At 49.4% G+C, this 25,147-nt stretch overlaps 2 protein-coding genes across 2 annotated transcripts in view; both read right to left on the bottom strand.

Moving 5' to 3' along the window:
• Nucleotides 1-1,931: 1,931 nt before the first annotated feature.
• Nucleotides 1,932-8,393, bottom strand: LOC125530055 (kinesin-like protein KIN-14P). Its single transcript, XM_087518087.1, has 19 exons — nucleotides 8,029-8,393; nucleotides 7,097-7,263; nucleotides 6,874-7,017; nucleotides 6,430-6,684; nucleotides 6,240-6,311; nucleotides 6,088-6,156; nucleotides 5,891-5,995; nucleotides 5,549-5,770; nucleotides 5,382-5,463; nucleotides 5,191-5,286; nucleotides 4,910-5,086; nucleotides 4,709-4,815; nucleotides 4,458-4,633; nucleotides 4,174-4,335; nucleotides 3,843-4,096; nucleotides 3,591-3,754; nucleotides 3,343-3,495; nucleotides 2,615-2,997; nucleotides 1,932-2,522 (listed from the first exon to the last, which is right to left on the bottom strand). The coding sequence occupies exons 1-19, from the start codon at nucleotides 8,183-8,185 to the stop codon at nucleotides 2,375-2,377; spliced, it is 3,093 nt and encodes a 1,030-aa protein (XP_087374213.1). The 5' UTR covers nucleotides 8,186-8,393; the 3' UTR covers nucleotides 1,932-2,374.
• Nucleotides 8,394-11,153: 2,760 nt separating this feature from the next.
• LOC125554694 (protein NUCLEAR FUSION DEFECTIVE 4-like) overlaps nucleotides 11,154-25,147 on the bottom strand; it is a gene marked incomplete at its 5' end in the record, with an annotated part of 70,049 nt that continues 56,055 nt past the window's right edge. The window contains 4 exons of the mRNA XM_087520345.1: nucleotides 11,154-11,281; nucleotides 17,551-18,181; nucleotides 22,285-22,334; nucleotides 24,342-24,351. Coding sequence (XP_087376471.1) covers nucleotides 11,154-11,281; nucleotides 17,551-18,181; nucleotides 22,285-22,334; nucleotides 24,342-24,351 — 819 coding nt within the window. The remainder of the gene's footprint in view (nucleotides 11,282-17,550; nucleotides 18,182-22,284; nucleotides 22,335-24,341; nucleotides 24,352-25,147) is intronic.

The following is a 25,147-nucleotide window of genomic DNA, read 5'->3' as shown; positions in this document are numbered from 1 at the left end:
CGCCATCCTTCAGCTGGCCGTCTCGCGCGCCTGGCCTGTGCATCAGTTGGACGTTTCCAACGCCTTCTTGCACGGTCATCTCGTCGAGCAGGTGTTCTGTGAGCAGCCTATTGGTTTCGTCGACGCTGAGCCCCCCGACTTCGTGTGCTTACTCTCCCGCTCTCTTTACGGGTTGAAGCAGGCGCCTAGGGCTTGGTACCAGCGTATCGCAGCCTTCCTGCAGTCTCTGGGCTTTCGGTCCACTCGCTCCGATGCCTCACTCTTTATGTATCATCAGGGAGCTAACACTGCATATCTGCTACTCTACGTCAACGACATCATCCTCACGGCGTCCGCCCCCGATCTCCTTCAGCGGCTGACTGCTCATCTTCGTGATGAGTTCGCCCTCAAGGACTTGGGGCCCCTGCACTACTTTCTCGGCATCGAGGTGATCCGCCGGGCTGACGGTTTCTTTCTGCATCAGCAGAAGTACGCCCACGAGCTCCTTGAGCGTGCCGGTATGCTTAATTGCAAGCCAGCACCCACCCCTGTCGACACGAAGGCGAAGGTCTCTGCTCTGGAGGGGTCTCTCGCGTCCGATGGAGCGTTTTATCGCTCTATCGTCGGTGCTTTACAGTACTTGACGCTGACTCGCCCCGACCTGCAATACGCTGTTCAGTAGGTGTGCCTCCATATGCACGCCCCGTGTGACTCTCACTAGACTTTGGTGAAGCGTATTCTCCGTTACATACGCGGCACCATGTCCTTGGGACTCACCCTGACGGCCTCCGCCTCCACCGACCTCGTGGCCTACTCGGATGCTGACTGGGCTGGCTGCCCCGACACGCGACGCTCTACGTCAGGCTATTGCGTCTACCTTGGGCCCTCGTTGATCTCTTGGTCATCGAAGCGGCAGCCCACGGTCTCCCGCTCCAGCGCTGAGGCAGAGTATCGCGCCGTGGCTAATGCCGTGGCCGAGTGCTCTTGGATACGTCAGCTGCTCCAGGAGTTGCTTTGTGATGTTCACAAGGCCACTCTTGTCTACTGCGACAACGTCAGCGCGGTCTACCTCTCCGCCAACCCGGTGCACCATCGACGGACGAAGCATATTGAGCTTGATATTCACTTCGTGCGCGAGCAGGTTGCCCTTGGCCGTGTTCGGGTTCTCCACGTGCCGATGACGCGACAGTTTGCTGATGTGATGACTAAGGGATTGCCTACTCCCGTCTTCGAGGAGTTTCAGTCCAGTCTGTGTGTCTCCAGCGACGCTTCGACTGCGGGGGGGGGGGGGGGGGGGGGGTGTTGAGTATATATTTTGTATTGCACGTGTATTGGAGTTATGGCCCACCTCCTAGTCTTGTATAGTTGAGATAGAGGTCTTCCCTTGTATTATATATACGTGCACCAGCACCTCAATCAATATATCATATTGCAAATTATCTATCTACAGCCATCATCTGCAGACGTCACCAACAATTTATTAGGGAAAGAGGACGTGTGGCAGCAGTTTTTATGGCCTAACTCCTCCAATACCGGGATTTTATTGGAGAAAGGGAGCCACTGGAGATGTTTTGTATGCATGGGATGCAATCATGAAAATTTTGCACATCAGCGTGGGTATTCTTCATTGTATGCCTTGTTTTGTCTTGAGCAATTATCTTGAATTAGATTCTCGCCAACATACATCTTTCTCACCAAGGCCACGATTGGATTGTCGTTTCGCAGCGCTATACCCTTGTAAAATATACACACCTCCATTCGTTGTTCTTTTTCCAAGTGAAAATCAAGTGTGGCTGGTGATATACACCTGTAAAATAAATAAGAGTGCATAAAAGATACACCGATTCCAAGCGGGGCCCAAGGGTGTGTGCCTGGGTTGCTTCTTCTTGTGTTAATTCCAAATGCCTCAGGGGTAGTCCCCTGTTGGTCAATTTTTAAATAAAGCGCAGATAAAAAAGCAAACACACCAGGGAAAAGGTTGAAATACCCAACTGATGTGCAACTCAAACAACTGGGAACATCGCTCATGATTACAAGTAACTGATCACAAAGGTGTTGCTATGGCCCATGACATGACTACAATGTACATAGAAAATTACCCAGCTTCCATAGGTATACATATCCAAAACAAGTCCTCCTTGCTGATCATTTCTCTCGACCTCATTGTTTCTCTGAGCATCTTCTCTATTTGCACTAATGGAATGAATGAATGGATGGATGGATGGATAAATGATTAATCAATGTACACATCACTCAAAATCCAGTAACCCTTTCCAGAGGGCCAGCATATCTAGCTGCCCGATTATCCTTCAGTAGGGCCGGCATATTTGTCTAGCTATCTCTGGCCATGGTAAAGGTGGTCGCAACAAAATCCAGCTCCTCCCATATGTATTGCTTACTTCTTGGTGCTCACTTTACCATTTGGAGTTTTCTTTCCATCCACCCCACCCAAAGTTGATTGTTTACCATTCTTGATTGGGATATGAGCCGTTCCATTAGCCTTTTTGGGTAACGGAGATGTCCTTTTCGCAGGATTTATCCCTCTGAAAGAGATTCAAAACCAGTGTAACTCACAACAGCAGTGCACAAACTTGATAATTGCTAGAGAAATTCAATAGTTAGTAATTGAACTTACCTGATGTCTGTACTTTTTACACTCTTGGTTTGGGCCTTCTTTGCAACTGAGCCGCCCCCATTGGCAGTAACAGAAGCTTTTGGGGCGCTGGCTGGCCGCACCGAATCTTGTTCTGATGAGCAAGTAGTTTCAACTTCGCCGTCATCTGAATCCTCTGTTGCGACAGACCCGGCCCGACTCCATTGTTGGTCAGGACTGCTTCGTTGATACAATGCTAGATCATGTGTAGCATCAGGTCCCAATTCTGGTAAGGAATTGCTGCTCCTCAACCAGGTATTGTTGCCATTACAACCATCAAGCCACGAAGATGGATCGCTGACAAGCATGTCTGACAATTCGAAGTTTGGCTTGGTCTGCCTTGTAGGAGTACCGTTGCTTCGATTCTTCCATATTACAATGTAGAAAATTAGATTGATTATACTGTGTGCTAGCTCTGCTGATGCTTACGTTGTATTTAAAGTTGTTCGGCAAATGCAGTCAAGTATCTCTATAACTTCATTTTTGTAAAACAGAATGCCTTTACCCTCATATAATACATGCTACAAGATATATATGTATGTTCACTAGATAGACTAGTAAACACACCAAACTTTCAGGCAAAGAAGAATCATCCGAGTATATGAGTCTAATGGTATCTGTGGCTAGTTAGAACTATTTTTGCAGCTTTGCATTAAAAATTTTGATCAAGAAAAAGTTGTGCTATGAATTTCAGCTTGGAAAATGAATACCTCTAGACATCCAGCTTCTTCCCTTGGGTGCCCGGATGCGGGGGATGCATGACTGATCCTAATGTCTCTTAATATATCTGGGCTCGAATGTGTACTTCGTATGCTTTCATTTTCCCCATCTTTGCTAGCCAAAGCTGCCTTGAGGCAAGCAATCTGCAGTAAGATAAACATGAGCAGAAGTTGCTTTAGAGCCACCTAAAGCTAGTCCTTATGACAGTAACATAGAGGAGGCTGGTAACTAAATTAACCTGTTCCTTGAGCTCTTTGACTTCTCCTCCTTCCTTGTTTGTCTTGGCTGCTCCAAGCTCAACACTGGCAACTCTCTCAGCAAACTTCAAAGTGCTTATTGATTCACCAACGGCATCCGGTTCGGGGGCTATGTGAACAAACATCAATGTTTTTGCTTGTCCTCCTGAGAATAGCAAGCACATATTATTAGTATTATACATATTTTCGGCTCCAAGAAGGTGCAAATTAAGGATGTCAAGTTTTAGAGATACCAAGAGAGTCCTGCAGTAACTGAGTAAGTTTGCTATTCCGGTAAGGAACATGCGCATTTTTCTGGGCGAGGGATGCAATGACATCCCCTAGTGCTGCCAGTGACTTGTTTATGTGTTGTGCCTCCTTCAGTCTGTCTCCCACAACCTCGGATTTATCGACTCTTTCGCTGCCAGCTAAATCCACAAGATGCATGCAGCCTCTTAGCACGGTACCTGATGTTAAATCTCGCCCTTGAACATGGACTGTTACACAACTGTAAAGTGCAATTCTCAACCATCAGCTAAAACACCACGTTGGCATGAAAGGCAACATTCAAAAATCAAGCACTACCTATGGGAGCGACTACTTCTTTCATTCATAGCCGTTGAGCAAACTGCACGGTTCTTTTGACCAAGATTCATCAAATCAACCACATCGGAGGTCGACGCGACCGGAACTCTGTTTGCATCTGGAACTGCAATGCCATTCTGAGAGCTATTTCGAATCTCTAATGTTGATTGATGTTAAGGAGATCAAGTATATCGTCAAAAAAAGGAGATTCTTTTTTGTATTAGGATAACGATGACTACTGACAGTCTGACATGATCAGTATCTAATCCAGCAGCAAAGGATATTTCTTGTTTGGACCACTGTGAAGAAGATCTCTCACTTGTTCATTGTAGATCTCCATCATCTGCACAGAAATTTCATAACAAAATGTGTCCCTCCTCTGTGCTTGAATATCGAACAGATCATTTAAAGCCCTATAATTGACACCAAGCCCTTCTTCTGTCAGTATTTTAGGACCACTCTGCAACATCACAAAAATATTGTTTTGATTTTGCAATGAAACTAAAATTACCACAAAGATGGGAAAATTGTGTACCATTGTAAAGGTCTTCCCTGACCCAGTTTGGCCATACGCAAATATACATACGTTGTAACCATCAAGAACAGAACGGACTAAAGGCTGCATGTCAACAAAGATCTCCGCTGCAGTAATGAAAGTGTGCATGTCATTTTGATTGCCAAAGATACTACTACTATATAAAAGAAATAACACGGTAGAGCAACTTGTAGGTACAACCTTGTGTGGCTAAGGGCCCAAAGACCCTATTGAAAGTAAAAGATTTCCGCGCATCTTTTCCTTGTTTCGATGAAGTCATGAGAGTGATAGTTCTATCTTCTATGCCAGCAACACAGCTTGAGGAACTTACTTTTCCAGGCAGGAAAGGTCTCACTCGACAGTACACTCTAATATTCCCTGGTGACAAAGGACAAATTGAAGTATTAGTATGCAGCGTTCCACCACGAAGGATGAGTCTGCAATCATGAAGACCTCATTTTGTATGACTCAAACAATAGTACCTCTAAGATCCTGTATTTGGTTGTACAGCTTACGGTTTTCCTCGAGAACTTTATGATACCCAGAAGCCGCATGAGAAATAGTGCGCAGATGATTTCCTATTTCAACAAGAAAGAACATAAGATGGCTTCAATGATTTCGAAAAAAAATGTATAAAATATTATAAACGCCCAAAACTGAGGATTTGGTTTACCAAGCTTAGCAAGGTCTTCAGAGTATTGCAATTTGAACTGCTCTATCCCAGACTTAACAGTACAAAGGTTACTTTTCATATCCTACAGAAAACATCAACACCCAGAGGAAGATGGTGGAAATGCAAAGTAACAGAAATCAGAAAAGAAGCTTGAACTTTATAAATACCTGGATCTGTTTCTTTTGTAGCTCAAAATGTATATCTGCCCTTGCCTGTATGTCTTTTGCCACGCTATCACCGTTCACCAGCACAACAGCACTGACATCTCCCGTACTACCCACAGAATTGTGATCTTCGTCGTCCATCTTCACGTTATTAGTGACACAACTGTTGTCTTCTTCGTCCGTCTTCACATGATTAGTGACAGACTCGTGATCTTCTTCGTCCATCTTTACATTATTAGCGAGTCAATGAAAAATACTTGGTTATTTATCCATTTCAGCCATGGAAAAGGGAATAAATTTCATTTCAACAGTATGTTAGATATGTCAAGACAACAAAATAGATACCTTCCCATGATCGCTGGTGGAAGTTGCCTCCATTTCCTGTGGTGTGTCTGATGACTCTGTTTTACATACTGAGCTACTGTCATTAGGATCTATAGTGTATTTCACCTATTAAGAGTTCTCTATTAGTCCAGCAGCGCATGAGGTAGCATAACCACAACTACAAGGTCATCAGAACAAACTGAAATATGTGAACATACCAAATCATTCTGGTTTGCCATACGACGCTCAAATTCATGAATAACCTTGCTCAAGAGTGATTCTACAAGCTGCAAATTAGCAGAGCCCCTTATACAAAAATTGATCCTCGTGAATCACGTTGCGTAAAAAGTAAATTATCCAGTAGGCTCACCAATGGAACTTCTTCTGGTTTCTTATCTGATAGAATTGTTTGAACAAGCATTCTGATGGAGTCTGAAGTAATCTACAACCGCGAATGTAACAAATATAATTTCAGAGTAAAGAAAATCACCTAGTTTGATGTAAGAGCCGCAAATATATAGAGTACTAACTATTCTGTCTTTGAATGAATAGGCACTTACTGTTTCAGCGGGTTCTAGGGAACAATCAAGACCTAAAGTTTGCTCCAGTGATACGCCATCCCGGAGTAGCTCAGCTGAGTGACTCCTCGTCATCGCCTTCATAAAAGGTTCGTTCTTACGAACAGAGCATTTTGCAGACATTGAAGGCTTTACAATGCCGCCATGTTTAAATAAAGATTGTTTGCCGAGTTGCTTAGTTTCAGCAAATGACTTGAGGGCAAGAACACAGTCTACAACTCGGACCCCTTGTCCACCCTATAGTTGAGTTTAAGACGAATTCGTTAAGTTCACTGTGGCGAAAGAAACACAATGCATGTTTTTTGCACAAGCTGAAGCAACATTCCTTTGAAAGTGCAGTATGAGGCAGGAGTTAACACTGCAAAACTGTACTCCCAAGGGGATTAGCCGTAGACGTCTAGATTTAACTGAAAATGATAGTGTCACCTTTTCCAGGTCGGACACCTCAAATGTTGGGAGACCTAAATCTTGTAGGCCTGTGAGGAAATTCCTCACATTTTCGAAGTACTGGTATGCACAGAGAGCTGAACCATCTGAAGGGATAGTAGAAACCGACTGGACCTCCACAACCTAGAATCATCACACTCAGCATGCAAAATCACCAAAAGGGAACTTGAAATTTTAAAGACTTGAACGGGACAAATGCAACCTTCGGCACGGTGCCAGGCTGAATCTTGTTGACTGCATTGCAAAGAATGATGCCATTCCTCAGGCCAACCCGGAATTCCTCCTCAGACGGTTCTTCGGCAAGGTTCTTCGCGCAGACTACCCCTACTGTCCTTCTCAACCAGTTGGCTGCTTCATTCCTTCTTACTGCTGCATTTATCAACCCGAAACAAGCACAATTTTCAACCAATTCAGATACGTTAGCGACGACACTGCGTTAGCTGTAGAATTTAGGTGTTCAGATTAACAGTTACTGACAGGCTGATGCTTGAATTCTGAAATACTGGTACACAACACATTGAACACTTTGTTGACTTAATGAGATTACATTTTGTCGTCAACTGGATAGATGGTACAGCTAGATCATGAATGCGAAATTCAACTGGATAGATAGTTTCAGCTATCATCACTGAGAGTGCAGGAAAAAGTTACTGAAGCATGGTCTAACATCATTGCGTTTGGGGGGGGGGGCGTCTTCATCTGATCTTCTTATTATCGAACAAGGTTTTCTTCTAATTCTTTCCTCCACTTGCCGGTAACAAGTAAAGATGAATTCGTTGTGCTGAACATGCAAAAGACTGTAATTCTTCATTAGATGTCGGCTAAAGGTGTGGTTTGCTGCCATGCCCATAGGCATTGGCACTGTTTGAGCACAATCTAAGCTCCAGCCCAGAAAGAAAACACTAAACGTATGGACCAAAAGAGTAATTCAATCCTTGGTTGAGATGTACCCGGGTCCAAGCATCAACAATCAACTAGTACTCCCTCCATAAAGAAATATAAGAGCGTTTAGATCACTACTTTAGTGATCTAAACGCTCTTATATTTGTTTACAGAGGGAGTACAAGATTTCACGAAATCAAAAAGATTATAAGCCCCTAATGAAGAAGGGAAGGAGCCAAGAGAACAGCTCACCGGCCACCTCGGCCTTGCGCCAGGCCATGTCAATGTTCCTCCCCATCACCAGCACTTCGCCTACACCCCCTCCTCCCCCTAATCCTTCCCCGTGCATCCTCAGCATGTCCTCCACGATGGCTGTCGCCGCCACCGCCTCCCGCTCCGGCGACGCCATAGAAGCCCCGGGTCAGGCGACCCGAACACGGCTGGAACGCCCGGGAGGAGGCGGCGACAGGGGGGAGGCACGATCGCGGGTGGATTGGGGGGGAAGAAATCGGTGGAAGAGGAGAGGGGCGCTCTTCCTTCTCCTCCAAACGGTGGTGGTGGCGCTCACGAGCGGGTTGGTGTTTTCCTTTTTTTGAGGTGGTGGCGAGGGTGGGGAGTGGAAATAGGAAGACTTTGAGGGTGTGGACTCCATATATCGCTAGGGGATTAGGGGCGACTAAAAATGGGAGCCTTTTCTTTTCAAGACTATTTCTGGCTTTTGCAGCTCGTTTCCCTCGTTTGGGAAAACAAGAGTAGAAAGAAAAAAATCATGAATCAATCAAAATGTGTTGTGCATTTCGCAATGCCGGAATAAGGATTTTGGGAAAATGTGTGGACTTAAACGAACAAAGATTGGTAGACGGGAACTCCAAACTAACTCGAGCGAAACTTCAGGGTGTGTTCCGTATATTACCGAGATTTGGCTAGGTGTATACTGACTGGATTCTCATTAATTTGGACGCACAACTGTGTCCCGTGTCTCAAATGATATTTGTCATCGATCTTTTCGGAATATATGCAATGTTGGTTGTGTATCTTTGTATTAATAGAAGAAAATAATGTGGTACCCCGAGAACGATTACGTGACATAAACAAGTCATGCACGGAAAGAGCACAATGAAGAAAGAAAAAACACAATTAAGTGAGGCCTCGCTTAGCTAAGCATGGTCTAGCATTTGCCATTTGGGCACCTGTGGTTTGTTAGCACCAATGGATCTTCCCATCAAAAATAAAAATACCAATGAATCTTTGCTACGAGTTGTGCCTAATTTGTTTACTTCGTTTGGATTGAGAAGGGGAACGTGGCAATTTTCTTTCCAAGCTGCCAATCAGTTGTAGTAAGACTTTGGTCAAATGAAGTCCAATTAATGTAGTTTATTGTTTGGAAGAAAATTAAGGAGTAGCTCCGGTTGCCGCAAAGAAAAAAAGGAGTAGCTCCGGTTGCAAAAGACCAGGTCAGCATAGTTCATGCCGGCCTCTCATTGTATATACAGACAAACAAAATGAAATTACCCTACATCGTCCAAACCTCGAAGCATCATGCTAGTTCTATATTAGAATGTTAGGAGATTTTCTCGTTCGTACGATGATTGGATTGTCTCTTGTGTTGAACCTCTTTTTTTTCTAAAAAGAAGGATAACCCTCGGCCTCTGCATCAATCGATGCATGTGGCCATATTATTAAATAAAAACGTTCTTTTTCGCTTGTGTTGAACCTAGCCCCCGGCCTCTTGTGCTGAACCTAGCTGTCAAAGAGTTATTCTTCGTTCTTTTTCGCTTGTGTTTGTTAGTTTCCTTTGTCTTATGGCCTCTAAGCCACCACAGGAGGTGAAGAGAACCCAAGGATACACGTTGAAATGCAATTACAGTTTCTACGATGCTAGATTTGTGTGTCTTTGACTATGGTGTCACAACGATAAAAGCGGTGTCTCACATCAAAGTCACACGGCTATTAGTTTTACGAACAACATTGCAAACACTAGAAAGCATGTGGTGTTTGGTCCCACTAATTGATGATCTCAAATCCTTTGGATTTTCGCCCTCTGCTTAGGCCCTTCTCGGCGGCAATGATGGTGTCGAATGAGTTTTGGCAAGTGGTTCTCTCGTTTCAATTTTTGGGCTCCCGATCTTCTTCATTGACAATATTGCGATGAATCAGTTGTTTCACGAATGTCATGCAAAGGGGTCTGTCCCAAGTAGAGGTTTGTTTAGTGATATCAGGTTCTCACCTATTAATATGGCTAGCTCAAGTGTTTATTCAATAACTTTGAGGTTACTGTAGATTGTGCATGTTTCGTATTTTTCCGGACTTTCACCTGAGCCATGGTGGGAAGTCAAGATGTAAAAGGTAAAACTAGAGACGGCGACTTCGAAAACCATAATGTGACTTTAAGTTCTACCATGGATTTTTGGTGTTTGCCTTTGCTTTGATTAGTTTGATTTGATATACCGTTTTAACCAGCAGTAAATTTTGCTTTTTTTACTTAGAAAAACCAACATGAATCTCCGAGCAAAATCAAATGACATAAGAGTTACGAAATTTTGTTAATTTTGTAAAATTAAATCCGTTGAAGTATATGATTTCCTACATAGTGAAACTATCTCAAATAACTGTCTTTTGTTTAGTAATTTGCATCACTATCGAACATCTATCAAAATTCAAACGAAATCCATGTCCTTTTCTATTCCTTGTTTTCTTCGAGCAAACATTCCTTGGACTGGGCCGGTTTTAAGTCGACGAAGACACTCGCCACCATGGGCAGAGCAACACACATAATAGAGCATCATTTCAAAACCACAATTTGTGAAATTAAATCTAAAATGCAAAATGAAATTGAAACGTAAAAAATACAGTGTTTGATTCAAAGTAGACATAACAAATACTTCAAATGATTTGAAATAAACATAACATAAAAATTAAATATGCACCTAAACACAAACATCAAACATAAAGCAAAAAGCACGAAGATCAAACATAGAGCATCACTCCCGACTGCCCGGTGCAACGGGGCGGCAACGATCGGTGCCTCCTTCCTCCCCCCATGAGGCCGCTGCGGACGAGTCACTTCCCTTCAGATCGCCTAGGCCGGGGCGACGACACTGACCGCGAGTGGACGAGGTCAGGGCGGTCAGAGGCATGGGGGCGCGGGACAGGTGGCAAAAACGGGATTTGTTAAATCTGAGTCGACTGAAACTTAAATAAGCCTTAGCTGATGTTATATTCGTGGGATCTTATGTGAAGATTCATGCAAACTTTTTATTAGCATTTTTTTACATGCCATATCAATTGACTTAAATTTGAAGTCTCGTCAACTGAGACCTAGGCACGTAAAACCGTCCGTGAGTCTAGCAAGTAGAGGTTTTGTGCTTTCTTGGTGTTTACCGCTGCTGAACCGCGCAAGCACCGTGGGATGACTCCTGGACGGCCACGGCATCCCTGAACTTGGCGTAGATGTCTCCCTTGTAGAAGCTCCAGGTCCTCCACACCAGCAGCAGCGACACGAGCACTACCGGACTCGCGGGCTATGCCTACGGCCCAAGGCCGTCGGCATAGCCCCGTCGGCGTAGATCACGTCAGCGTAGATGTGTCAGACCGTCGGCGTAGTATAGCCGTCGGCATAGGTGCATATGCCGACGGCCGTGGGATAGCCGTCGGCATAGTTTAGCCGTCGGCGTTGTTTTCCGTCTGACGGCAACGGACGGCGCCGTCAACAGCGCTATTCAGGAGACGACACGTGGCGCGATACAGGAGACGACACGTGGAGCAGGTATGCCGACGGCTTGGCCGTCGGCATAGATTTCCATCTATGCCGACGGCCACGCCGTCGGCATACCTGCTCCACGTGTCGCCCCCCGGCTTCTCCTGGCAGCAGGGCTATGCCTACGGCAAAGCCGTCGGCATAGATGGAAATCTATGCCGACGGCTTTGCCGTAGGCATAGCCCTGCCACGTGGCAGCTCCTGGTTTCTCCTGGCAGCACGGCTATGCCTACGGCAAAGCCGTTGGCATAGTTTGCCACGTGGCAAGCCCTGGTAACTCCTGGGCGTATATATGCCGACGGCTTTGCCGTAGGCATAGTTTTTTTGTTTTTTTTATTTTCCCTGTTTTCTCTTTTCCAATTGATTTGACAGCATTTCAAAACAGAACAATATGAAATATGACAATTCATCATGTGAACATACTCAAGTTCATCTAAACATACTCAAGTTCATCACATCATCTAAAGATCATCACCGATGGAAGTTCATGAACATAAAAGTAGTGCAAGACATGAAACATGATAAAAGTAGGAATATGAAAGGCATGGCACGATGGCCACATGCACGGAATCATCAAGCAAGAGCACCCCCGCCAAAACCACCACCTCCGCCATAACCACCACCACCTCCGTCAAAAGCACCACCTCCGCCAAAACCGTCATCGCGACCACCACCACTCTGCCAGATCGGAGTGACTGGGGTCGACGGAGCAGGAGTCGAGCCACCGGTCCCCTACATGTTTCAAAAAAGATTCTAACGGTAAATATGATATGATAGTGTTTCATGAACGAGAACTAGTTTGCTAGTAGTTAGGCAAATGTACTAACCGAACCATCACTGCCTAGTGCCACCCATTCATCGAACGTGGGCACGTGTGGGGGTTCTCCCGCAGGTGGTGGTGGGGGTCCCATTTGTGGTGGATCCGTGCGGTTAGTCTAAGACGCCAACAGAGCCTGAATGTTAGTTAAACAAGCAAACTAGAAGATCAGAAGGAATGAAAGTGCAAAAATTTAGGTTGGTTTTAAGAGGGCAAAACTAACCGTCATCATCTGACGGTTGTAATCATCGTTTGCCTTCACTCGTTTCAAGTACTCCCGCACCTCGAGATTCCTATGCTCAACAAACTCCTTATATGCCTACATAATTTAGGTTGTTTCTAAGTGAGCAATGCTGAAAATAAACTGAGAATGCAAGATAGAAAAAGATAAGGAGGAAGTACTTACAGCATGCTGGCGGGCTAAGGGAGTCTGTGAACGCCCCGTACTCTCTAACTGGCTCGGGTTGCTAGCCCGAAGCCGTGTGTACGAGATCGAAGGAGTGATCAAGCCATCAAAACACGGATACCGGCCATTCTTCTTCCCCTGGATGGCCACCACCGCCGTGTCGTCGATCTGAGACTGGGCGACCTCAGCAACAGGAACATCCGGATGCAACTCCTGATAGTGATGAATGTAAGACCCCAGGTGCTCCTCGGTCTTGCCGTAGTACTGGCTCTCGCCCTCCTTGCGATGACTCCGCTCGCGGGCCAGCTTCCACGACTCCATGTCTGAGAGCGGCCTCTTCAACTTGTCCTCCTACAACGTCAAATAGAAGTCAGCCATACATAAGAACATGACGTAAAGAAGAACAAAAATGCATCATGCACATAGATATACCTTCATGGCCTTGAAGCCCCAGTGGTTCCTGTTTCCTTGGCCGTGTGTCCCGTCGTCTCCACGGTTAGCCCGGGCCTTGATGCTCTTGGCAGCAAACTCTGCATCGGCGCCGAGCCACCTATCCACCAAACTCGCCCATCCGTCATGCCTTCCATAGCACCAACGAGGAACAACCTATGCAAATTTTGAAAGCCGTGGCATGTATGCCGACGGCTAAGCCGTAGGCATAGGTATATTTCTTTTTTTTAAATATACGTTCTTGAATTTTTTTGAATGATACATGGTATATAATTATATTAAAAATGATACATGGTATACATATTTTTTACATGCATGAACATTATTTAAAATGTACCATACATTTTCTTTAATGATTTGAAACATTATTTTTAATTACATGATCCTTTTTTTTATATTGTACAACAATTTTCTAAAATATCACGTATATTTTTTTCTGAACCAGATTTTTTCTATGGTCAGCAACATTTCTTTATGACATAATTATTTGCTAAATTGTACTAACAAAAAATGTACATTGTGTTAATATATTTCGAAATAAATTGAGGGGGACAACATTTCTTTATGATATAAATATTTTATATGGTCTCGTGAAAGGTGATACATAGGAGAGCAACTGACTGAGGGGTACCGTTACCGAGTACCTGATCCGGTAACTATGCGAGTGCCTGATCCGTCTACTACCGTGTCATCGCCGTCCGTGAGGGGGGGGGGCACGCCCCGGAGACGCGTGCCGCCTCTTCGGACATGCCACCAAACCACCCCGCATGTATGAGGGACCGGTGCGATGCTACGGTGGCATTGCTACCCCCCAGGCCCCCCTCCCGCCTAACCCTGTAGCGTTTGACCACGGGATCTAGCCCTTTGACTTTGCACGGACGGGCTTTGACCAGTGGACCTCCCCGCCCGGTTGTGTTAGGTCAGCCCATAGGAACACTTTGGAGCAACAACCGGGCCAGACCCACAGCAAGATCCCCTCCATGTAGACCCGACGCGCCCGTTTCCCCCCTCCAGGTGCCGGCGGCGGCGCCGTCCGTGAGGGGGGGCACACCCCGGACACGCTCCAGTGGCATTGCTACCCCCCAGGGCCCCCGTCCCGGCTAACCCTGTAGCGTTTGACCACGGGATCTAGACCATTGACTTTGCACGGACGGGCTTTGACCAGTGGACCTCTCCACCCGGTTGTGTCAGGTCCGCCCATAGAGACACCCGGGAGCAACATCCGGGCCAGACCCACAACAAGATCCCCTCCGTGTAGACCCTACGCGTCCGTTTCCCCCCTCCAGGTGCCGGCGGCGGCGCCGTCCGTGAGGGGGGCCACGCCCCGGAGACGCATGCCGCCTCTTCGGACATTTCACCACACCACCCCGCATGTATGAGGGCCCGGTGCGATGCTTCGGTGGCATTGCTACCCCCCAGGCCCCCCTCCCGCCTAACCCTGTAGCGTTTGACCACGGGATCTAGCCCTTTGACTTTGCACGGACGGGCTTTGACCAGCGGACCTTCCCACCCGGTTGTGTTAGGTCAGCCCATAGGAACACTTTGGAGCAACAACCGGGCTAGACCCACAGCAAGATCCCCTCCATGTAGACCCGACGCACCCGTTTCCCCCCTCCAGGTGCCGGCGGCGGCGCCGTTCGTGAGGGGGGGCACACACCGGACACGCTCCGGTGGCATTGCTACCCCCCAGGGCCCCCGTCCCGCCTAACCCTGTAGCGTTTGACCACGGGATCTAGCCCTTTGACTTTGCACGGACGGGCTTTGACCAGTGGACCTCTCCACCCGGTTGTGTCGGGTCAACCCAGAGGGACACCGGGGAGCAACATCTGGGCCAAACCCACAGCTAAATCCACTCCGTGTAGACCCGATGCGGTAGTTTCCCCCCTCCAGGTGCCGGCGGCGGCGCCGTCCGTGAGGGGGCCACGCACCGGAGACGCGTGCGGCCTCTTCGGACATGCCACAACACCACCCCACATGTATGAGGCGCGGTACGATACTCCGGTGGCATTGCTACCCCCCAGGGCCCCCGTCCCGCCTAACCCTGGAGCGGTTGACCACGAGATCTAGCCCTTTGACTTCGCACGGACGGGCTTTGATCAGTGGACCTCTCCACCCGATTGTGTCAGGTTGGCCCAAAGGGACACCGGGGAGCAACATCCGGGCCAGATCCACAGCAAGATCCTCTCCGTGTAGACCCGACGCGTCCGTTTCCCCCTCCAGGTGCCGGCGTCGGCGCCGTCCGTGACGGGGGCCACACCCCGGAGACGTGTGCCGCCTCTTCTGACATGCCACAACACCACCCCGCATGTATGAGGGCCCGGTACGACGCTCCGGTGGCATTGCTACCCCCCAGGGCCCCCGTCCCGGCTAACCCTGTAGCGTTTGACCACGGGATCTAGCCCTTTGACTTTGCACGGACGGGCTTTGACCAGTGGACCTCTCCAGCCAGTTGTGTCAGGTCCGCCCATAGAGACACCCGGGAGCAACATCCGGGCCAGACCCACAACAAGATCCCCTCCGTGTAGACCCTACGCGTCCGTTTCCCCCCTCCAGGTGCCGGCGGCGGCGCCGTCCGTGAGGGGGGCCACGCCCCGGAGACGCGTGCCGCCTCTTCGGACATTTCACCACACCACCCCGCATGTATGAGGGCCCGGTGCGATGCTTCGGTGGCATTGCTACCCCCCAGGCCCCCCTCCCGCCTAACCCTGTAGCGTTTGACCACGGGATCTAGCCCTTTGACTTTGCACGGACGGGCTTTGACCAGCGGACCTTCCCACCCGGTTGTGTTAGGTCAGCCCATAGGAACACTTTGGAGCAACAACCGGGCCAGACCCACAGCAAGATCCCCTCCATGTAGACCCGACGCACCCGTTTCCCCCCTCCAGGTGCCGGCGGCGGCGCCGTTCGTGAGGGGGGGCACACACCGGACACGCTCCGGTGGCATTGCTACCCCCCAGGGCCCCCGTCCCGCCTAACCCTGTAGCGTTTGACCACGGGATCTAGCCCTTTGACTTTGCACGGACGGGCTTTGACCAGTGGACCTCTCCACCCGGTTGTGTCAGGTCCGCCCATAGAGACACCCGGGAGCAACATCCGGGCCAGACCCACAACAAGATCCCCTCCGTGTAGACCCGATGCGGTAGTTTCCCCCCTCCAGGTGCCGGCGGCGGCGCCGTCCGTGAGGGGGCCACGCACCGGAGACGCGTGCGGCCTCTTCGGACATGCCACAACACCACCCCACATGTATAAGGCGCGGTACGATGCTCCGGTGGCATTGCTACCCCCCAGGGCCCCCGTCCCGCCTAACCCTGGAGCGGTTGACCACGAGATCTAGCCCTTTGACTTTGCACGGACGGGCTTTGACCAGTGGACCTCTCCACCCAGTTGTGTCAGGTCCGCCCATAGAGACACCCGGGAGCAACATCCGGGCCAGACCCACAGATACATCCACTCCATGTAGACCCGACGCGTCCGTTCCCCTCCTCCAGGTGCCGGCGGCGGCGCCGTCCGTGACGGGGCCACACCCCGGAGATGCGTGCCGCCTCTTCGGACATGGCATAACACCATCCGGTTGTGGTAGGTCATCCGATATATATGAACACTTGGAGCAAAGTCCCCTTCGTATAGACCCGATGCGGTTGTTCCCCATTCCAGTTGCCGGCTGGCGGCGGCACCGTTCGTGAGGGGGGTCACACCGCTCTGTACAGAACCGAAAAATAATGTATGTATGCTTATTAACACATACTGTATGTAAGTTAGTTAAATAATAATAATAAAGAAAACAGTGAAGAAAAACAAAAAAAACTATATGTATGCTTACTATATGCTTATTAACACATACTATATGTATGCTTATTAGCACAATCTATATGTATGCTTATTAAGACATACTGTATGCTTAATAATAATAAGCTGCGGCCAGGGCAGATGGACAGCGCCGCGGATCGATGACGTGTCATCTATGCCGACGGCTGCCGTCGGCATAGGTCCTGGTCGGTGCGCTCTGGATCGATGACGTGTCACCCGTATCTATGCCGACGGCCACCCGTCACGGCCGTCGGCATAGATTTGACGTCGTTAGCCGGCCGTGATGAGTGTTGTCGGCGGGCCCGCATCTATGCCGACGGCCAGTATATGCCGACGGCAGCTGTAGGCGTAGTCCGGGATAAGCCGACGGCTGTGTTGTGCCGACGGCTGCTGTCGGCTTAGACGGGGATAGCCCGACGGCCATTGTACGCCGACGGCCAGGATCTAGCTGTCGGCATAGCTCGGATTAGGCCGACGGTGGCCGTCGGCATACATTTGGCTGTCGGCTTAGAGCCCTGTTCCGGTAGTGGAGCGCGCCGCCCACGGTGACGGCCGTTATGATGAGGAACGACTCTCTGAAGCAACGCACACCCATGCACATCCTGCTCTCGCCGTTCCCACGCTGCCTCGCCGCCTCCGCGTCGTAGAGTCGCCCGGTGACGCACACGTTGAGCACGTAGGCGCCCACGGGGCTGGCCGCGGCGCCCAGGTTGTAGAGCGTGGCGTAGTACCTCAGCCCGAACACCTCGGAGATGATGGCGTAGATGAGCGGCCACTGCGCGCCGAAGCAGAAGCCCACGATGATGGAGGCGGCGTAGAGCGACCGCGGCACGGCGAGCGCGATGAGTAGGTGGCCGGCGTAGGAGAGGAGGAGCACCAGCGTGAGCGCCAGCGGCCGCGGGACGCCGTGCCGCGCCAGCAGGGCCTCGGACGCGAACCTGGCCGTCACCCGCCCGGCGTAGTTCCAGACGCTGACGAGGGAGACCAAGGTGTTGATGCTCTGCGCCGGGTACCCCAGCGACTGCCCGATCTGCCCTATGTTGTCGATCGCCGTCAGCGTCCCGCCCACGCCGCAGATGGTGGCCAGGAACAGCACCAGCATGTCCACGCTCACCAGCGCCTGAGGGATGGAGTAGTCCTCCCCGTGCGCCGGCGGGTTGAACATGTGCTTCAAGCCAGAGCCGAGGCAAGAAGAAGACGACGGCGGCGGATGCTCTGCCACTTGCACGACTTCAGCGGTTAGCTTCTCCACGGTCACCCATGTCGATGTCCGGGGCTCCGGCGGAGGCTCTTGCTGGAGCTCTCTTTTCTCGAGCCAGTAGTAGTATGTCAGGTACACACTAGTTCTTCTCCTCTCAACTATGGTGATCTGAATCAGGTAGCAGTACAACTGGGGAAGGAGATGAGAAGGGGATCAGGATTACAGAGAGATACACACACACGCCGCCGCTGCCTGATCCTAGTCGGGATGCCCGCTCTCTACCTGCTACCTGCCTTATATCCTTCTGCAACCTAGTCTCCTGAGTTGAACATGTAGGAGATCCATTGGGGTCCAGTAAACTTGTGGCAAGGCCTCCTCTCCCTTCTGGTCCGGCTCGGTACCGTGGCTTCTCTCGGTCCAGGTGTAGCTGGGACGCTAACACCCCCTCCTTCTTCAGATACGACTTGATCCCAAGTTGGTGCAGTAGGAAAACGTTGCCGGATGTCTTCGAGATCTTCCCAAGTATCTGGAGTAGCTTGACTGTCTTGCCAGCGCACGAGGCCCTGCTCGCGCATCTTGTGGGAGCCGCGACACCACCGTTTGTCCAGTATCTTGACAAGCACATTGGCAGTGTCTGACATGGCTGGGAGAGATGAGGAAGCGCTTGTACCTGGTGTTAGCGCCTTGCGAAGCTGAGAGACGTGGAAGACAGGAAATATGGATGATCCCTCTGGTAATTGAAGTTCATAGGTGACCTCATTGATTCGTCGGATGACTAGGAAAGGCCCGAAGAATTTGAAGCTGAGCTTGTGGTTGGCTCGTCGCGCCACTGACATTTGAATGTATGGCTGTAATTTGAGGAAAACCTGATCACCCACTTGGAATTCTCTGGGGGTTCGCTTTTGATCAGCTTGGGTTTTCATAAGTTGCTTGGCCCGAACCAGTTGTTGGCGGAGCACGTCTTGCATCTGCTGGCGCTCCTCAAGCCACTCGTTGAGCTCAGGTAAAGGAGTGGCATGTTTTGGTACCACTCCTAATTGCCGTGGTTCTTGCCCATAAACCACAAAGAACGGGGTCTTACCCAATGTTGAGTGGTATGTTGAATTGTACCAGAATTCTGCTAATGGCAACCATCTGCTCTAGGTTGTAGGGGCGCTGTGTACGAAGCAACGCAGGTATGTCTCAACGCATTGGTTGACGCGCTCAGTTTGCCCATCCGTTTGTGGGTGGTGTGAGGAGCTCATCTTTAGCTCCACCCCTTGCAGCTTGAAAATCTCTTGCCATACTTTGCTGGTGAAGACCGCGTCCTGATCTGAAATGATTGCTTCTGGCATCCCATGGAGCTTATAGACTTGATCAATGTATAGCTGTGCAATAGTCTGTGCAGTGTAAGGATGCTTAACTGGAAGAAAGTGGGCATACTTGGAAAAGGTGTCCACAATGACAAGTATGCAGTTGTATTGCCTGGATGGTGGTAACCCTCCAATGAAATCCATCGAGACGAGATCCCAGCAGCGCTTGGCAACGAGCAGGGGGTGCAGGAGGCCGGGATATTGCGCACGGTCAGGCTTGGCTTGTTGACAGACTTGGCAAGATTGCACATACCCTTTAATTTATTGTTTCATACCCGGCCAGGCGAACAGGTGCTTGATACGGCGATAAGTAGCTGGAAATCCTGAGTGGACTCCGATAGCACTGTCGTGCAAGGCGCGCATGATTTGTTGCTGGAGATGTGCATTGTTACCTAACCAGACACGGCCTCTGAAATGCACTATACCCTTACTGATGGTGAATTTTCCTCCGGCTATGGGTGCTACAGCCAGCTGAGTAATCAATTGTTGTGTTTTCTGGTCAGACTCGTAACCCTTGACAATTTCTTGCAACCATGCTGGTTGGCAAATTGAGATAACATGTAGTTGCTCCGGAGCAGGGATGGGGCGCCGTGATAGCGCATCTGCGGCACTATTCTCCGTACCCTTGCGATAACAAATACGATACTGTAGGCCCAAGAGCTTGGTAAATGCTTTTTGCTGCCACGGAGTGTGTAGGCGTTGCTCTTGTAGATGGACCAGGCTGCGCTGGTCAGCCTTGACTAAGAATTCCCCAAACTGAAGATATGGACGCCATTGCTCAACAACCAAGACAATTGCAAGGTATTCTTTTTCATATGTTGACAACCCTTTGGTCCGGGGCCCCAATGCCTTGCTGAGATATGCAATGGGGTGTCCATCTTGCTGGAGGACAGCGCCCACTCCATATTCACAAGCGTCTGTCTCGATAACAAACTGTTTTGTGAAATCCGGAAGTGCCAAGGTGGGGGTTGATGTTAAAGCTTGCTTCAGGGCTTCAAATGCAGATTGGGTTGCTTCTGTCCACTGGAATGGTACTTGTTTGCGCAACAGGTTAGTGAGAGGCCGAGCGAGCATGCCAAACTGCTGGACAAAACGCCTGTAGTATCCTGCAAGCCCCAAAAAGGCACGGACATCCTTGACGCAGACTGGTACATGTCAATCAATCACTTGTTGGATCTTGGCACTGTCAGTGGAAACCCCTTGGGCTGAAATAGTGTGGCCAAGGTAGTTGAGTTCCCGTTGGGCGAAAACACATTTAGACCTCTTGAAAACCCACTGATTACGTCGGAGGAGTGAGAGCACTTGCCGCAGGTGTTGGACATGCAGAGCAAGGGATTTGCTGAAAACCAGAATGTCGTCGAAGAAATACATGGCACATACCCTCAGGACAGGTTGCAGGGTGGTACTGATGCCTCCAAGGAATGTTGCTGGGGCCTCTCCCAGGCCAAAAGGAACCACTTTGTACTCGAAGTGTCCCTCATGTGTTTGAAACACTATTTTCAACTCCTCGCCCTCAGCTAGACGGATTTGATGATATCCGGCGCGAAGGTCCAGTTTAGAGAACCACCGGCCCCCTGCCAATTCATCCAAGATGTCTTCGAGTACTAGAACTGGGTATTTACTGATGATGATCATAGCATTCAACCATCGGTAATCGACACACATGCGCCATGTGTCGTCCTTTTTCTTGACTAATATGATCAGGGAGGAAAAAGGGCTTTTACTTTTCTGAATGAGGCCTGCCCTCAGCAGTTCTCCAACTTGGCGTTCGATCTCTGTTTTCAGCTCCGGCTTGTGGCGATATGCTCGTACGTTCACCGGTTGTGCTCCTTGCATCAGAGGTATGGTGTGATCACATTCGCGTTTTGGGGGCAGCTCTGTGGGTTCCCGGAAGAGGTCCTGGTAGTCCAGCAGAACTTGGGCAACTTCCGGAGGTAGTTCTGTGTACTGGATGTCGGTGACATCCTCTAAATCCTCTGCAAAGCACAGTTGAACTGCATAGGCCACCGCCGACTGCTTCTCCATACTCGCAAGCTGTATTCTGTTAAGAGACTCACACGAGGTGGTTGATGACGTGATACCTTGCAGGATGATCGTGAATCCTTGATGTTCAATTTGCATGCGTCTCTTTGGCCAATCAATGAGCATGGGGCTGTGGTATTCCAACCAATCCATCCCCAAGATTACATCGTAAGAGCCCAAGGGAAGAACCCTGAAGTTGGTGGTAAACACATGACCCTGTGTATACCAGGAACAACCCGAAACTTCTTTATCACACCACAACTGAGATCCATTGGCTACTGCCACTTTCACAGGCTTGGCCATGTCCTGTACCCCTTGCAAATGGGGTAGCAAACTCTGAGAGACAAAGGATGCCGAGCTGCCGGAGTCCACTAGCATTAACACTTCCCGACCTTGCAACCATCCGTGCAACTGAAGGCAGTTAGGGGCCTCTGTGCCTGAAACTGCATTGATGGAGAGTTGTCAAACCTGCTCTGTTGCGTCATGCTGCCCTGGTTGAGAAATGTTCCCTGCATCTTCGAGTGGTGCGTCCATACTGAATAGGCTGAGCATTTCCTCGATCACGTGCAGCTTAACAGTTGGGGGACAGACATGACCATGCCCCCAACGTTCTCCACACTTGAAGCACAACCCCTTTGCACGCCGGAAATTATGCAGGGCAGTGATTTTGGATGCATCGCTGCCTGCACGAGCTACTTCAGTTGCGCGATGATCATCTGCTGCTAGTGATATAGTTGGTGCTCTTGCTGGTGCAGGTGGAGGTGGTAATGGAAGTGGTGTAGCCTGCCGCAGACGAGTTGAGGGGGGTACTCCTTCGGAATGATTGTACCAGCCCCCCCCCCCCCCCGTTGCCCATCGGCTACTTCTTCTTGCAGAATGGCCAAGGCACAGGCTGTGTCAAGATCCTTGGGCCTCTGAACCATGACCACGGCACGGATGTCCTGCCGCAGTCCCTCCACAAACCTCGTTAGGAAATACAAGGGATGGATAGCATCAGAATAGGAGATTAAATGATTCATCAAATTTTCAAACTGCTCAATGTAATCTGCCACAGAACTAGTTTGTCGTAATGAATAAAACTGACGGATCAGCAATTGATGATGGTCTCGTCCAAAACGAGCACAGAGGAGATTGCAAAATGCTTCCCAATCAAGCTCGGCTATTTTTCCTTGAACCGATTGGAGCCAGATCGCTGCTGGTCCAGTAAAATGTAAGGTGGACATGGGAACATAGTAAGATGCATGAGTCTGGAACATGGTAAAATATTGTTCGCACATCGTCTTCCAGATTTTTGGATTTTCACCCGAAAATTGGGGAAACGAAATTGATGGCGGCGGTGCTCCTAGCCCAGTGACTATCTGATGCAAATTGGAATTGGAGGCCATGGCAGTATCTAGCAGACGTGATTGCATAGGAAGGTGGAAGTTGGGCATACCATTGGCCGGAGAGGTCGCCGGTGGGATGGCACCCACCGACAACCCGCCCCGTAGAAGATGAGACTCGCCGTGGCCATCAGGCCCGTGGATCACACCGCCAGATGATGGATCGGAGAGATCCACCACCTTCGATCCACTCGCCGGCGGACTTGCCTTGGTTGTCTGCTTGCCCTGCAGCACGCTAACCGACGCCTGGAGCTTGGCGAGGCGCATCTCCAAATCGGGTTTCCAGGCGGTGAGTTCATCCACCTGGGCGGATTGGTGGTCGATCTGCCCCGCAAGCTGCTTGATATCGGTGCGGATGTCGTCGTTGGCCTTGTTTATGTTCTCCTGTAACTTGTCCAGGTAGGCCTTGAGCGTCGTGTGACGCCCTCGATGCGGCTATATCTCCCACGTGTCGAAGCACGACTTAGAGGCATAACCGCATTGAAAGCAATGTCGCAAGTGAGGTAATCTTCGCAAACAACCCATGTAATACAATAAGGGAAAAGATACATAGTTGGCTTACAATCGCCACTTCACATAAATACATGAATAAAGCATTACATCATCCAGATACAATCAAGGTCCGACTACGGAACCAAAATAAAAGAAGACTACCCCAAATGTTACACAGATCCCCGATTGACCCCAACTGGGCCCCACTACTGAACAACAAGAACGAAACAACACAAAGGACAAGATCTTCATCGAGGCTCCTCCTTGAGCTTGGTTGCGTCATCTGCACGGTTCAACGGCACCTGCAAACTGGTTTTGGAAGTATCTGTGAGTCACAGGGACTCAGCAATCTCACACCCTCGCGATCAAGACTATTTAAGCTCATGGTAAGGTAAAAGGTATGAGGTGGAGCTGCAGCAAGCGACGAGCATATATGGGTGGCTAACATACGCAAAAGAGAGCGAGAAGAGAAGGCAAAGCACGGTCGAGAAACTATGATCAAGAAGTGATCCTAGGACAACCTACGTCAAACATAACTCCAACACCGTGTTCACTTCCCGGACTCCGCCGGAAAGAGACCATCACGGTTACACACACGGTTGATGTATTTTAATTAAGATAAACTTCAGGTTTTTTACAACCGGACATTAACAAATTCCCATCTGCCCATAACCGCGGGCACGGCTTTCGAAAGTTCAAATCCCTGCAGGGGTGTCCCAACTTAGCCCATCACAAGCTCTCACGGTCAACGAAGGATATTCCTTCTAGCGGGAAGACCCGATCAGGCTCGGAATCCCGGTTACAAGACATTTCGACAATGGTAAAACAAGACCAGCAACACCGCCCGAATGTGCCGACAAATCCCGATAGGAGCTGCACATATCTCGTTCTGAGGGCACACTCAGATGAGCTCTCCATACAACTAAAACCAAACCTCGAGTTTCCCCGAGGGGGCGCTACATAGGGCTCTAGTTTGGACCAACACTCAGAGGAGCACTGGCCCCGGGGGGGTTAAAATAATGATGACCCTTGAGTCTGCAGAACCCAAGGGAAAGAAAAGGCTAGGTGGCGAATGGTAAAACCAATGTTGGGCATTGCTGGAGGAGTTTTATTCAAGGCGAACTGTCAAGGGGTTCCCATTATAACCCAACCGCGTAAGGAACGCAAAATCCGGGAACATAACACCGATATGACGGAAACTAGGGCGGCAAGAGTGGAACAAAACACCAGGCATAAGGCCGAGCCTTCCACCCTTTACCAAGTGTATAGATGCATTAATTAAATAAGACATATTGTGATATCCCAACAAGTAAACAGGTTCCAACAAGGAACAACATCTCCATGTTCCAACAAGGAACAAACTTCAATCTTCACCTGCAACTAACAACGCTATAAGAGGGGCTGAGCAAAGTGGTAACATAGCCAAACAACGGTTTGCTAGGACAAGGTGGGTTAGAGGCTTGGTTCAACAATATAGGAGGCATGATAAGCAAGTGGTAGGTATCGCAGCATAGGCATAGCAAAAGAGCGAGCATCTAGCAAGCAAAGATAGAAGTGATTTCGAGGGTATGGTCATCTTGCCTGAAATCCCGCAAGGAAAAAGAACGAGTCCATGAAGAAGACAACCGAACGTAGTCGAACGGATCCTCACAAACGCGACGTTATCGGAACCAACCCGAAGAAGC

The sequence above is a fragment of the Triticum urartu genome, chromosome 4A, assembly GCF_056163025.1.
Source record: "Triticum urartu cultivar PI428250 chromosome 4A, HENAU_Tu73, whole genome shotgun sequence".
Lineage (NCBI taxonomy): Eukaryota > Viridiplantae > Streptophyta > Magnoliopsida > Poales > Poaceae > Triticum > Triticum urartu.
The sequence above is the reverse complement of the archived record's forward strand: the minus strand, read 5'-3'. Positions and strand labels throughout refer to the sequence as shown.